General features: G+C 41.0%; 1 protein-coding gene across 6 annotated transcripts in view; it reads left to right on the top strand.

Annotated features, from left to right (window-relative positions):
- The window catches only part of LOC309711405 (transcription factor SOX-6-like), a 109,449-nt gene that overhangs the window by 29,906 nt on the left and 63,242 nt on the right, over positions 1-16,301 (top strand). For all 6 annotated transcript variants that reach the window (XM_082541700.1, XM_082541701.1, XM_082541704.1 and 3 more), the window contains 2 exons: positions 2,777-2,996; positions 8,210-8,420. In XM_082541700.1, coding sequence (XP_082397826.1) covers positions 2,778-2,996; positions 8,210-8,420 — 430 coding nt within the window. In that variant the 5' untranslated portion in view covers position 2,777. The remainder of the gene's footprint in view (positions 1-2,776; positions 2,997-8,209; positions 8,421-16,301) is intronic.

The following is a 16,301-nucleotide window of genomic DNA, read 5'->3' as shown; positions in this document are numbered from 1 at the left end:
AATGTGCAGACGACTATGACCATACAGCTCAAAGACAACAAGGATTAGTTATTAGTTATAGAGCATAATTGATTTTTAACATATACTGTCATGTCCAGCTGTCTAACATGCCTAAAAAAATACACCTAACTCTCTAAGTCTCTTATTGTCTTTAGAAAACAGTGACACAAAGAAAAATGATCACATGTTTTTCTTTCATTCTGGCTTCATTATTCAACACTTTTCTTTCACTGTGATGGTTTTATTGCAAATATAAAAATGTGTTCATAGTTTCATAGTGTAGCTTTAGAAGGTAATGTGAAAAATGTAAAAAATCAGCCACATTTCTGTCATGCACTAAAAGAATCTTTTTTTTTTTTTTTTTGGTATAGCATGCTACTCCGAAATACACCGTTTTCTAATCACAAAAGACCTGCTTGCCATGCTTACCAATAAACCCTTGTACTGTTGCATGGAGAAACCCAATCACTGGCAGTTAAGAGTCTGGGCATTCCTGGCCATATGAGACACCAGTTCCAAGAAACTAAGTCTTAAGCTCCCTCATAAACACAGCACCAGCAATATTGTCAGCTAAATATAGGCTGTCTTCTGTATTCTCCTTCCCCAGTTGCCCATCGCTGTCTCATCGCTCCAGTTTGGATAACCTGAGTTGATCGTGGATTATGGTTTGCTGTTTGTTGGTTGTCTGGGCTCTTACACTCATATCGCTGTGTAATACAACGAAGGCCTGAGAAATTCAAACCCCGCACTCTTCTACTAAATTTAAATCTGGCTGTGAATGGATGGCACTGCTGGCCAGTTGTAAAAACGAATAAAAACCTGTACTTTGAAACTTGGATGACTTGTAAAGAAGGCTCGTTAGACTTACTTAAAATTGGGTTTGAAAGCTTGAAAAAAAAAATCACCTGGATTAACCTACATGCATCAAATAAACTGCATTTCATTACTGCAGTAAAAACTGCAATAATAAGGTTCAGTAAAGTAAAAAGTAACAAGAAAAAAGCAACATAAATGAGAACAGGTATAGAATTTCTCAGTAAAATTGGTTACATTGTATTTCTGATGGGTTTCAGTCTATAGGACTATCATGGACTATTAATGGTTATTAACATTTTCAGGTCTCACTTTTCACAGCATGCCACTATCCACCCTCCTCTAATTTTTCCTGCATCGCAGAGTCGGTGGAAGCTGCGTTCCACCAGAGGTAGTAAGAGACAACATGCACTGAACATTACGACCCTCGCATTCACTGAGCAAATCACTCAGCTATACTGTACACACAAATGGACACACAGCAGTTCTCAAATAATCAGTCTGGACCTGCGCTGGAACTGAGCTTCCCATTCCTGTCCTCTCTATCCTTTTTCCGGTCTTTGCATTTTTATTTTTTATTTTTTTGCTCCCTCGATTCATTTCACTCTTTATTAACTGCTTCTATCTATTAAATACTTTTTCATCTTCTTCTCCCTCCTCGTGCATTCAGACTGCACCCCCGCTCCGCCCTTTCAGACATTTGACTGAGGGTCAGAGACAGCCTGCTCTGACTTACTGAGCAGCCGATGCTGAAGTAGTAATCAGTTTTTCACTGAAGCTGTGTGTATGCATTTGCGTGCATGTGTGTGGAAGGGTGGGTGGCACCGGCTATAGTAATCACAGCAAAAGCAGCTCAGAGCAGGCTGATCCATCAGTTGTCACCTAACAGTTTAGCTTAGATTTGTGTTTATTAATGTAGAATTGTTTATGTATTTAGTGTATTTGCGCTTGTGTGTACTCGTATATATGTTGAGGACAAGTGAGCCCGTGTTTAGATTAGACCTCCTTTCGTCTAAGCCCGTAGGAAGGCAGGGTTTAGCTGTGGTCAGCAAATGTCCTCACAAGTAAAGTCAAATGAAAGGAAATCATTACAGAAAATGATGCATTAGCCTGGCGACTCAGTCTGAGACTAATATTAGAAAAAAGTGAGATTTTTCCACTTAAACTCGGCAGCCTATAGCGTCTGCTTTTGTAACAGCTCCGAGGTGATGAGAGGCCTTGATGCTGCATAATAGATTAATAGATTATCCCCACGAGAGTGGATTTGTGTGTGTTTGCACGCTTGATGTACATTCAGGATGAAAACATGTGAGTCGCGCTGCATGAGTGCCTGAGTAAATACCAAAAATATGATATGTACTTTAAATTGTTTGTGTGTGACTAAACCATAATTACATGTTTCACATTCATGTCTCTGCATTTAAATAAAGTTGTGGCTTTGAATTATCGATTCAAATGCATGGTTGTGAAATCATCCAACAGTGTTTTGTGGCTTTTTTTGTGCAGTCAGTGGTGGAAAAAAATAAAATCTAAAATTATTTAACACACTAAAAGTAGAAAACTGCATTTTTGGCACAGTTTGATACTGATGATACTGCTAATTTACACGAAATAACCTCCAGCACTTAAGAAGAGTCCAATCGTGATAATATTGTTATGAAAAGAATGTCTGTCAAAACAAAATGTAACAAAACACTTTGTGTCTTTTGTTTTGGAGCATTGCTCTATTTTCCCGTGCTGGTGTGTCATTGTTTGCAGTTTTCCACAGAAAATGCATCACGGTTTCCAGGAAGGTTTTGGCTTTAGTCTGGCTGGTGACAAATATCTTTTAGTCTTTATCATTGTGAGAACAGCAGCACTAGTCGGCAGCTGTTCATGTGTCACTTCAGTGAGCATCCATCCTGGTAGACATAACTGTAGTTCATAAACCAAAGTTAAACCCTTAATTTTTTTTCCTTCCCAGAATGATGTCTTCCATGCGAGCAACGCCTCCCTTTCATCCACCGCCCGAGGAAGCAGAAGTGATTGGTCAGGACAGTGCAGGCTGGGTTGGTGATGAGCACGACGGCCCAAAGGAGACGGTGTCGCCTTCTTTGCATGACCAGTCCCACCCAGATGAACTGCAGCCAATCAGAGAGAAACCAACAGACACTGAGTGGGAGAGTGTCAGTCCTGCTGTGATGGTGAGAAGTGAATTAGGCTAAGAGCTTAGAAACTGACCATAATACTATAACTCAGATTCACACAAATGTGGGTGTGTGCACAGAGTACCAGAGGTGGGACCAAGTCATTGTTTTGCAAGTCTCAAGTAAGTCTCAAGTCTTTATCCTCAAGTCTCAAGTCAAGTCTCAAGTAATGTCAGGCAAGTCAGAGTCGAGTCTCAAGTCACTGGTGTAAAAGTCCGAGTCAAGTCACAAGTCTGAAACTTTGAATTTCAAGTCCTTTCGAGTCTTTAAAAAAAAAAAAAACGAAAAAATAATGTTGCAGTTATGCTAAATGTAAATATTAGACCATGTAATTTTAAAATCTGTGTTTTTCTCAACACATGACAAAATAGTGAACTTAGAAAATATACACAAATTGTGAAATTGCACCTCTTTAAAATGCAGCTCAATTAAACCTAGCTCCAAGAATAATTTTCACCGACAGTTCTGAGATAAGCTGCATGTTATTCTTGGATGCGGTTGTAGGACCAGCTTTAAAATCGCATGACAAAAATATCATACACATTAAAAAAACTGTATCACCAACGTAGCCTGGAAAACATTTGCTAGTTAGATGAAGTCAGCTATCTCATCTTAGCATATTTATATGCATATTTATAATTATACGGTTCTTGGAGTGAGTGCATACACTCATGAAGTTTAGTAACTTCAGGTCACTGCAACAAGCCCAGGTACAGTTTACCGACGGATGGGTACAGGACCTTGAAATGCACCGTGTAGAACGAAAGACCATCGTACGTATCATAAGTTTACCAGTCTCACAAATCGTCGTCATAAATACACATTCCTTAACCGTTTATTAATAGGACCTTTGAGCTCAACGGTAATTAATTAGTAGTGGAAATAATTTCTGGTAGCATTACAGAAATGTAGCAGTGACAACAATATTGTATGCTGTAATCACCGCGCGGATAGGAGGCGGCTGGCTTGACCGCGGCTCACAAATGACGGCTCACTTTACCGCAGTCTGTAATCGCACTGGGCAATTAGTGATACAAAAAACCTGTTTTACCCTGTGAATAAAAGTATATGTTTTTGTCAATGTACCATAATAACAGAAGCGAAACGCAATATTGTGTCAGGACAATTCACTATTTATGCACAATAAATAAAGGAGCATAGCGCGACAATTTCTGTTCAGCGCCAGACTTGCTTGTAACCTATATCACCAATTATGTTAAGAAAAATGACGTATTAACTACTAAAAAACACTGACCTTCGTGTAAATGCTTGGAGCAGACTAACCTGTGAGCTGGAGGGTTCTGGGACGTTATATTTGATCTTTGAATGGCTGCAATCCAGGCCATCCGTCGCGTCTTTGTTACTTCAGAAACATGGCTCGAACAATTTCTCTTCAACGACGTAATCCGATAACAACCGATCTCTTTACCCGTCGGCTTCCCGTGGCTGTCATGCGACCGGCTATTGCAGTTAATAATACAACAGCTTCTTGACATTTTTGTGTTTCTTTTTATCGCTGTGTGACTGATTTTAATTGAAAGCCTGCGTGCGCTAGTACCGCTTGCCACGAGTTCCCAGAATCCTTTGCGGTTCTACCCGTGAATGACGTCACATTTTCAATCTCTATATAATATGCATGTTAAATTTTATATTTGGGGTAAAATATCAAGTCTTTTCAAGTAAACCGGTTCAAGTCCAATTCAAGTCCCAAGTCATTGGTGTAAAAGTCCAAGTCAAGTCACAAGTCTTAGAACATTTTTTCAAGTCAAGTCTAAAGTCATAAAATTAATGACTCGAGTCTGACTCGAGTCCAAGTCATGTGACTCGAGTCCACACCTCTGCAGAGTACACACTCGGGGCTCACAAATCATAAAACACCTGTGAGATGCAGGAATACATAGGGTGTGCAAATTCTCATGCCTAATGATATCTTTGCACTATTGAGTGAGCACAAGGTGTAGTGGACACACACACAGACACACACGCATGCACCGGTAGTTCTTTCTGACCTGTGTGCTACAGGCAGTGCTGCAGGCAGCCCAGTGAGGGATCTCGTTTAGAGAGTTATACCCCTGGCCTCCTCTCATCTCCACAGCCTGCTTTGGTGTGTGTGTTTGTATGTGTGTTTGAGTGTGTCTGTTAAGGTGTTAGTTACTTGGCTTCAGGTTCTGTGGGTCCCTAATGGACAAAATGTGTTTGGCTTCACCCTCTGAGGAAAGGGGAAAGTTTCCTCTGGTATCATTGTTGTGGTAGAGTTGAATATTTTGGTGAAAAATGTCCCATTTTTTAAAATTACTTGCGTTACTGAATCATGATTATGGCTCTTTAGATATTTTGAAATTGTTACTCAGTTATACTGACCCATGCCCAGTGCACAATAAGAGCTGTAAATGCAGTAATTCATTAACAACAATATTCAAAAACCTGACTTAACATCGGTATCAGACTTCAAAGTTGCCTGAAGGCAAAACTTTTCATGAATATTTGAATTTTCACTCTATATTTTTTCCTTTTTTCTCTCTATTATTTATCTCCAACTTACACACTCACATGTGTAACCATTGTCCCTCATGGACCAGCACAGGACACTGGTGAAAACCTATAACGAAATAATCTTTTCAAGTGTTCAGAAAGAGGACAGGTGGTGCTGGGCCAGAAAGTAACAAAGTGCAATGTTTCAAACTGTAAAAAGTCATAAGGTAAAGCTGCAACACTGCCCAAAGCAGCCACTGACCAGTGAAACATGGGAGGTCCTTGTGCTGTGGACAGAGAAGGGTAAACAACCCTTCTTAACTTCATTGCCTCACCAGCCTCCAACAGTGAGGGTCAACTTAAAACAAAACTTTGTGATTCAAGTTTCTGATCTGAGAATCAAACATTACAGCTTGCACCACCCTGCTTGTATAACTCTTGAGCAGACCTGGAAAAAAAAGCCAACACACCTGAACAATCTGTGAGTGACACACTATCTCGTAATCCTCATTACAGAGCCATCTTCCGCTTAAAGACAAAGTGCACAACAGAGCCTCCTGGAGCCATTTCAAGGGCATCTTAAGATCCCGCTGTTAGCCAAAGCCCCTTGTCTTTGAAACATAAGCCTCCTAAAGTTCTTGGAGATCCCCCCACTCTGTAAGGGGAGGAGAAAGTATCCAGAAATAACCCCAGTGTTAGAGCACCTGTGCTAAAGTGTCGGATGTTGTGTGGGACAATGTGGTCATCCTGAAGGGCTTATCTTTAGATAATTATAGACTCCTTGTGCCTCTTGCTTAACTCATAACCCTGCAGAGCAGACAACAGTGGGACACACACGCTGGGGTCATCCACCATAAACAACAAAAACCCATCAGATATAACGTTAGCTCAGCACTCAGTCACCTCCGACCCGGAGGGTGTCCATATTGTTGCTGGGGACTTCAATAAGGCATGTTTGAAATCTGTGCTCTCCAAATTCCACCAAAATGTTAAGTGTCCTACCAGGGGGGACAGTACACTGGACCATGTGTACAGTAATATCAAGCATGGCTACAGAGTGACAGCCTAGGACAGTCTGACCACCTCTCTCTGCTCCGCACCTCTGCCTACATCCCCCTCAGGAAACAAACTCCTCCAAGCACCCAGGTCATTAAAACATTGCCAGATGATGCTCTTCTCCAGCTACGGGACTGTTTTGATCTGGTCCATGGTCAATCTTAGACCAGCAGGACCTAGAGACCTTCACTCAGTCTGTCCCTTTCTACATTAAGTGCTATGTAGAGAATGTGACACTGGACAGGAGGGACATCAAACAGGTCAAGAAGGCCTACAGGAGGAGGATAGAGGGCTTCCTCCAAGTGTGGAGAGCCATCCATGCCCTCACCAACTACAAAGGCCAGAGCCCCCAACCCCCTGACAGCAGCCTCAAATTTGCAAAGGAGCTCAACACCTTTGCTCAGTTTGAGGCCACCCCTTCCTCGCACCCCCTGTGCTCCACGAAGGATGCCATCACCATCACCCTTCACAGAGCACTGAGCTGTCTGGAGAACAGGAAGAGCTTGATGAGGATGCTCTTTGTGGACTACAGTTATGTGTTCAACACCATAATACCAGACATCCTCACTACCAAACTGGACCACCTAAAGGTCCCCCCTGCATACATATGACTGTACACCAACCTACCCAATCAGCGTCAAGTATGTCGATGACACCACAGTGGTAAAGTAGGCCCAACAGTGGCTGCGCTTCCTCTGTGTCCTGAGGAAGAATAACCTGGACCAGCTGCTGCTGGCCTTCTACCCCTCTTCAGTGGAGTGTGTGCTCTCCTACTGGTGCTGGGTATGCAGGGGCCACTACTAAGAACAGGAAGCCTTCTCAGAGGGTAATCAACACCACCCAAAAAAATAATTGGCTGTCCTCTGCCACCCCTGGAGGCCATCGCCAGCTCCTCCTGTCTCAGGAAAACCAGGGCCCTATTCTATTCTATTCTATTCTATTCTATTCTATTCTATTCTATTCTATTCATTATCAAAAGGTCTGATTTTTGTCACCTTGACCAAAACAGGAATTAATTCTTATTCTAAAGAGAGGTATAAAACAATCATATGCATCACCCGAGATGTCTGTGTGTGACTGTAGGGTTAAACCTCGATGTGTAATTAATGAATATATTATGAATCTATTAAAGACACAAATCAAGGTTTTTCTCAGACTACTATAACACTTTACTGGCTTTAAATTATTCCACAAATCCACTTCCACCAGCACCAGATTGCATGTCTCTGCGGTCATGCTGCTCCTTACGTGTAAGCACCCTCAACTGAAAAAACACTTGCCAGGCTTGGCCTTCTCACAGTGTGTCTCAGTGGATTATACACACGTGACCCTGGCAGTATAAAGATATGTAATGGAGTATCACCATGTTGTTTTTGATGACAGATAGATCAAGTACTGTGCTCGTCATGTTCTGTCAGTTGCAAAATGCAATCCTAAGTCTGATATTTGGCATGTAGCACCAGCTGACCCATGCCCAGGCAAAGCGCAGTAGAGCAAATAAAGTACAGGCTCACTCCCAAATAGTACTACAGGGATACATTAAAGAGCTTTGGGATGCATTTGTCTGAGCTGTGTTAAAAATAAACTGTTGCATGAATTGAAATGCTCTCTCACAGATATGCAGTACTTAATTACTTTCTATGGCTCGTGGGTTTGAACTCTCATTTTCTATTTCTTCCAAGGACAATGAAAGCAGTAAAGGTGGCTCAGTCTACTCTTACCGGACTACCTCTACCTCTCCAACCAAGCCAGAGGAGTGTCCAAGGGATCGCGGGGAGCCTGTGATTGGCCTCGCCTTTGGGACGCCAGAGCGCCGCAAAGGGAGCCTGGCAGACGTGGTGGACACACTGAAACAGAAGAAGCTCGTGGAGCTGACCAAGACAGAGCAAGACGGTAAGAAAAAGGTCTTCAGTGTATATGTGTGTTTATGTGTGTGTGTATGTTTTATCACCAGTGGACCTGAATCTTTACATTTCAGGCTAGCCTTTTATTCGAAGCTGCAGGCTGTGGAGTAACACTGCTCTTCCACTTATAAACATTCAGTTTAGCTAACTTGAAGATAACTTTATACATCTAAGAAACAGCGCTGCTTTGGGTGGGTTTTTTGGTTTCACCTGAAGGGCTTTGGGGGAGTTTTAGTAGCTTAAATGAGTTAGAGAAATGGTCTAAACACATAGTGGAACATTTTTTTATTTATTTCAAACAAATTTTCCATATTGTCCATTTTCTAGTCCTACAATTGGTGAACTGTTTGTCTTCCATTAAAATAGATTTTAAAACTTTAGCAAAGGTCCTCATTTGTTGCAGGGTTAAGAGCTATCTAGATGAGTGAATATATCACAGTGATACATTAACACACTGCAGGACTGCATCTTCATTCTAGCTTTTCACAGAAGTGATGCAGTTTTTACTCAGTTTCCCTTCCACATAAAGCAACAACAACCTTTGCTCACCATTTTGTTCTCTTTTTTTCTGAAAACTTCCTCTCCAGAAGATCTTTGAACGTCTAAAATTACAACTGACAGATCCCTCACTCGTTAGATCACAGTATCAATCAGTGAAAACACAGGTTTCCCTTTCTCCGCTGCTCCTCTGATCTACACCTCCAACATGGGAAAGGGTTGGAGTCTCCCAGCGTGCCTCAGCTTGCCCTTTTCCTCCCCAAAGCAAACCAGATCTAAAACCATCTAACACCCCTCTTTACTATTATGTGCACATAGTAATCGCGATAATATCAGAGGAGTGCTTGATCTCTCTCATTTAGAGGTTTCGCTTTGTTATTGATACAGTAAAATGGGCCAGATTGGATGGCCTGAGGCGTTATACAGTCCACGGTGTCTTAAGCTCCAAGACAGGAAGCTTTGCCTCTCATATTCTGCTCTCATATTCAGCAGCAGAAAACACACACTCACATCTGTGAGTGTGTGTTTTCAAAAGTGTTGTGACACCTTCCTTTCAAATCAAAGAGGACACAAGTGGATAAAAATGCTAGGTGCCCACCTTTAAATGTGGCTCTTTTTGATTTCAGAACCACATGTATACTTCTGATCAACAACACCCAACCTTGCTTACTGTACAATGACGTTGGCCATTTTTAATTCGTTTTGAAGTTTTCTAAACTTAAATTCCTGTTTACTGCGTGTAGTGATTGTGCAGCAACACAACAGACTTTCAGTAAACATAGGTCTTCATTGAGTTTGCTTAGGTTCCCCTTTTTCCCTCTTAATTACTTTTCATATCCCTTGTATGAGAGGAATATGAGCATGGTGTGCTGCATTCTGAAGCCGATATTCTTGATGTTGTGATCAAGTGGCTCTTGGCCCCTCTTGAAGTGTTTTTGTATGTTTAATTGCAACCACTTCCACCCCTTTTCAGCTTAGAGAAATATAACAATATTAAAAAAGTAAAGTCTGTTTGATCTTATATTAGTAGTATACAAAGAGACCTTTTACTACAGATGAGTGATTCAGGGCGACAGCTAATAATAGCATGATTAAATGATAAATAATTTACATGTTTTTTAGTTAGCAATAAATGAAATGGTGATTAATTGACAATAACTGGTTTGGAAACTATCTTGTAAAGGTGAGACTGATGCTTTTTAAACTTTATACATGGTTGTTTACTACTGTGCAGATCATCTGTAAAAACATTGGGATGACTAGTACCATGATGAAAGGCACGTCTAAAATGATGTTTAAAGTATGCAGTTGGTGTGATGAAACTTACAAGACGGATCCTGGAGCTCACAGTCCACTTCCTGTTCATGAACTGTGTAGCTTTGTTACTCGTTTGCTTTCTCTCAGTGTTTGGGTTGGTTTAAACACCAGGACTGCTGACGTACATTTACAAGATCAGGATCTGAGTTAGTCTTGCTTTCACAACAATAGTCTTGCATGTTGAAAAATGAAACTCCCAGTGTGTTAAAATGTGAAAAACAAAATGGGTCCTGGCCAAGTGTCCATATGTGATGAGATGATGTAATAGGTGATAAGAGCACCATTGTGTGTATCTCTGATAGACCAGGCACTTCAACAAAACAGCAGTATGGACTTTTTGATGTTGCGACTGAGGACAAGTTTACTGATTGGTAAAAAAACCCCCAAAACTTGATCACAAAACAAAAATAACATTTCCTCATCATTAAGAAATACACATTGCGGTTTAGTGTAATTATTTCTACCTCTATGATGCAATTCCATCCATTCGTCCATCATTTTCCTAACTACTTATTCAGTTCAGGGTTGTGGGGCAGCTGGATCTCTCATATGGCGAGGAGCAGGATACATCCTGGGCAGGTCAGCAGCATCATCACAGGGTCATGATGCGATGCATAATATACTGTTGATAAATTCAATACTTTATGCTCCATGAAATATGACAAGGAAATGTAATTATTTATGATTATTAAACATTGCTAATAATTATATCATTGTTTGTAACATAAAAAGGCTAGTTTAATTAACATCATCAACAATGATGGTTAACTATGGAAGCAATGCTTATGCTAAAAGATACAGTAATACTAGTAACAGTAAGAATAGCAGTGATGTTTCAAAATCACTTTGATATTAAGCATCTCGTTCTTTGCTAATTATCCGCAGTACTAGCACTGATCATGCTGCACACACTTACACAAAAACAAACAAGGTAAACGTGTGCAGTATAACCAGGCACACTGAATCATACAGGGCTTGCTTGAATAGTAATTGTGTTTCAGGGCCTTGTAATCATTCATGCGAATTGCTGTGATCCTTGTAGAAGCATTGTAAAAATGTCTTTCATCCAGCGCTTTGGTAATGCTTAGCTGCGGAGACTGACGGGTACTTCTGCTTTTTTTTTTCTTAATGAATTTAGTCAAAAATGAGGTGATTGATAGAGGCTGAATGCTTCATCGAGTGAGCTTTCAAACCCGATGAGCAATAACGCTCCACATCCTTTTTCTTTTTTTCCCCTCATTTGTTAATTTGCTTGAATACTGCCTCCTATTTTAATTGCCTCTTTCTCTTCTCTAGTTGATTATTGTCTTTTTCCATTTATCTTTTCAGTTCATCTTCTTTCTATCCTTCAACTCCTGGAGCATTTCAAATCACTTCTAGCACATTTTTTAAAAATCCTTTTGCAAGAGGCAACCTTGCTCACATCCTAAAATAAATCTTCGTTTGTGTCACTGGTGAGGACGAAGGATTCCAAATGCATAAGCTGTCTGATTTGTTTGTTTTGTTAAAAGAATGTAAAGCAGAAAGGAGTGCAAGGCCATTGTGGTGAATAGACCTATATACTGAGGTCTTGTGTGGAGTAGATCAGAGATAATTTTTTGCGTTATTGTATAATTCAAATATTCAGGAATTCTGCATTTGAGCCAAGTCTTTTTTTTCCCCTGGCTCTTTAGTCGCGTGTGTTAACTTTGACTCACACTTAAAATGGAGTTTGTTCAGAATGCTCTTACGGCACAGCAGATTTGATCATCGCCACTCAAATGGGAAGCACATTAAGCTCTGAACAATACTGCCCCTCACCTTGTCCTCTGCCTCCTGCTGCTAAGGGCTCAGTCAGCTGAGCTCTCCCAAGTTAGATTGGCTGTGTGATCAAATGGAACAGACCCTATCCAACCACCGAGCACTCACTTAGCCTAACGTGGCTGACCCCTATGCACTGTGGCCCGGAGCTAAAGTGTGGATGATGTCGCTGTTAGCCCTCGTGCTGCGCTTACCCCCTGTCGGCACGCTGTTAGCAGTCTGCTTCTCAGAGGTGCCCTAAGTGCCTGTGACAGCTCTACTGAATAGACATGGCCTCGCTTTGCTATGCGTGACTTTATTTATTTATTTATTTATTTATTTATATCTTCACACAAAGACAGCCTCAGCTTTTAAAAGCTTTATCAAGAAGTCTTTAAGACTGTGTCAGGTAGCAGTATTTCCACACAGCTAAGTTGCTGAAAATGCATCATTTTCAACTAGACTCTCACAACATGGGAGCCAAGAGGGTGAAGGTCTGGTGTTTTCTGGAGAATTTTGTATTTATGCTGAATTGTGCCTGTCTTATGTGAAGATTTAGCTACAAAAGCTTTCTGCATACAAAAGGGTTTCTCTATACCGTTAGAGCACTTATTAGACTAGTAGGCTGGTTGCTGAATAAAATGTTCACGGCCAGGGTGACGGAAGATCAGAATTAAACAAACAAACAGAAAAAAGCAGGTCCTAGATTTGTTGTTGAATGGAAATACTCCATCCTCAGTCGCTTTGCAGCTAAAAATAAGAGATGGAGAGGTTGGGAAATAAAAGCTTGGAATAAACAATTACGGTAATAACCCAGACAATTCTCTGTCTCTGAACACTGATACATCCTTTCTCTTAGCCATTATTAATCTGAATTCACCTCATCTCCTTGAGGCCTCTTTACAAAAAGGGAAACAACACTCAGAAGTGGACACATTTAACTGAATGCCAAACCCAGCCATTCTGGGCTACTGCCTGGCAGACATTAAACCCATTCAAGTGTGCAATGAAGTTCCCTTCGTTTTGATGAGTGAATTATGATTATCTGTATTGTCATGCCTCCCGGGGGCAGTGTTGGAGTCTGGCATGGGGAAAGTGCCCTGGTGCCAACTTAGTCAGGCATCTAAATGTGCCTACTGCAGCTTTGGTGCCTGGCAAACACTTAACATCACTCTAATCCCTGCTTACACTTGAGCCTGTATGAATTACTGTACAATCCATGTCTTTCATTTGCAAATGAGATCAGGTCCAATTACGGCAACACTGCACTACTCCGGAGCGGTTACAAAACAGACACCTGTGTGACTAATTTATTACCCGACCCGAACTGGAGTTGAATTTAGCAACAAAAGATTCAATTCAATTCAGTTGTATTTATATAGTGCCAAATGACAACAGCAGTTGCCTCAAGGTGCTTTGTATCGTAAGGTAAAGACCCTATAATAATACAGAGACAAGTCCAACAATCAAATGACCCCCGATGAGCAAGAACGTGGCAACGGTGGGAAGGAAAAACTCCCTTTTAACAGGAAGAAATCTCTGGCAGAACCAGGTTCAGGGAGGGGCGGGGCCATCTGCTGTGAAAATGCATTTAACATGCTCCATTAGGGCAGCATGTCCATACTATATTTGCATCCATGCAGTTTAACAAAGAAAAACACCAGATGTAGCCAATACCTCAAGGTACACATTTAGCTTTCATGTAAACTCTGAGCCTGTTTGGTACTGACTGGTGGTGCAGTTTCAGATTTGCCACTAACTGCCCCTCACATCATATGGAAATGGGCAAAAGCATAACATCCAAACTAACATTAGTGGTAAGATGATGATGCATTTCTACGATCCAACAAATCTGTCTTTCTTTTTGTGAGTCACTGTGTCTGCCTCCATTGATTTATTTCTGTGGAGCCGGAACTTCCTCGAGTCTTTTTTTCTGGTTCGTTGTCCTGTTTCGGCTTTGAATGCGTTATATCATCGGTCCCCAACCTTTTTCATGTGAAAAACTGGTTTAAACCCAAGTTTACAGAAGGGCTTAAAACCTTTTACACAAAAATAAATAGTCAAAGCCACTGTATGTTAATTAGACATAGTAAAAACAGCAAACTCTGACCTACATGCAAAGTGTAATCAGTACACAAAAAAACATTACTTTATCTTCCACGCATACACAGTGACATCAACATTTGCAGCTCTTTTGAAGCTGCACTTTTAGTAGCCTTGTTCTGTGTGCTTAAGCCTATGTTGTCCACTTTGGAGGTGTCTGCACTATGTCTTGTGCTGAGGCCAGACCAGAGCTGGACACTCAATCACCAATATAATGGCATCCCCAGCTGGAAGAGGAGGTCAGAGCAAGGTCAAACCTTCACTTAAACCCGTTTTTCTGTGACAATAGAAACATTCTGCCTTGGTTCTTTCTGACTGCTGAAAGATGTTTCAACATCTCTGTTGTTACAGCCACTCGAACTGTGCAGCACGCACTCCTCCACCCGAGGGAGAGTGTGCGCTCTGACTATTGGGCATTTTGGGAGTGCTATAATGTTCAATAAAACATTCCCTCTGAGATTTCACTTGTAACTATAATGAATGAATCTTTGATCTTATTAGCAGTTTAGGTGCTACCCTTGCTCGTCAGCAATACTGTGTGAAGGTTAAATACTCTGTATGTTCCGTCAGCTAAGCTGCAGAAGAAGCAATGGTGACTGAACTTTGAGCGTGAGCCCTGTGAGCCAGTGCCCCATGTGCCTCATCTGTGTGTGTGTGTGTGTGTGTGTTTGTGTGTGTGTGTGTGTGTGAAGGCTTATGGATTCATACACTCAGGTGGAAGTAGTGATGACAGCTTAACAAGCAAGCTGGGCTGGCCCTGAGAGTTAAGCTTATTAGCTAATTAACAAAGCCTTGGCTCTGGCACCATGTTTGCCTTCCTCTATGGGATTGGCAGCTTGAGATATGATTGTGTGCAGGTAGAGGCTTTGTTTGTGCATATGTGCATGTAGCTCAGCTTTCCACACCAATAAACATCTCATCTGAACTCGCCATATTATAGCCAATGGCCAGCATTTGTGAAAAGGCTAGATTTTTATTGAAAATTCAGTAAACGTCATTCTTTAATCTTGAACTTGATCTCCTTTTACATATCGCTGTGTTTCCTGGTCAGTACTTCCTTGTTTCTGGCAACAGGCTGACTCCCCCTGGACTTCTTGTGGTTGGGTTAAATCTATTCGTCTGTAATTGATAGGGATCTCTTTACTAATGATCAGGCACAGCCTGTGAGTCTTGAGTGCAAATACAGTCAGTGGGATATGCCCAGTAGCCCTCTCCTGCTCACTTTGGCTGTAGGCCAGCCAACATATGGTATGAGCGCATGCAATGTGGTTTGTCGGAACAGTTTTGAACGTTGTCCAAAAGAATCAGGTTAAATTGCAATTTTCTCAAGTCCTCCTTTTTTACTAGGATTTCAGCAAAGTGCCAATTTGATCCTGATAATTTGGTGAAGGCCAGCATGATATAACCGTAATGGAAAAAAATACCGACTGTGTCACAGCCAAGATAAATTGAGGCCTGTGGAGCATGTTTGACGTGGCTTCTCAAAGATGTGGACTGTGCACTGCGTTACAAACTGCGATGGAAATTGTTTGTCTCGACTAAACCGTCACACACACATTAATATGCGGGATACTGCGTTTCCAGTCTGATTTGTATTTGAATGCTATTTTCTTCTTAAACAAAAATGATCTAATCTATTAATTTCGCTTGTTTATAACACAGTTTTTGTGTAAAATCAGACTGACTTTAAAAAAAAATTTCATTTCAATTTCTGTCATTTTCCTTAGAATGAATTCATATTCTGAACTCTGCGCTCTGCTTTAAACCACAGACATATTAGACATTTTCCAAAGAACATTTATGGAAAAAAATTCAAATAAGGCTGACTATGAAATTAAATGTTTTTAATTATTTTAATGCAGAGGGATTCATCACTCTTAGAAACCAGCCACTATTTTCACAGCAAAATTTTTATGGCAGTGTTAACCCTGAATGTGTGTTAAAACTGCGTGCTGATAGTACCTCTTAAGAGGTATGTCTGATCATTTCTCCTGTCATTGATGTTTTGAGGAGCAGCTGCATTACATGCATATGCAGTCCTTTCCCCCTTTTTTTATTGTTTTTGTGATGCGACAGTATCTGCTTGGGGCAGGTGGGTATGGTTTGGAGTTCTGACGGCTCTGTTGGATTCACTTGCCTTTTCTTCTCTTTGGTTTGCTGTGAAATAAATGAG

Source organism: Aulonocara stuartgranti (assembly GCF_965226115.1).
Source record: "Aulonocara stuartgranti genome assembly, chromosome: 7".
Taxonomy (NCBI): domain Eukaryota; kingdom Metazoa; phylum Chordata; class Actinopteri; order Cichliformes; family Cichlidae; genus Aulonocara; species Aulonocara stuartgranti.
This window is presented reverse-complemented; position numbering and strand designations above follow the sequence as displayed.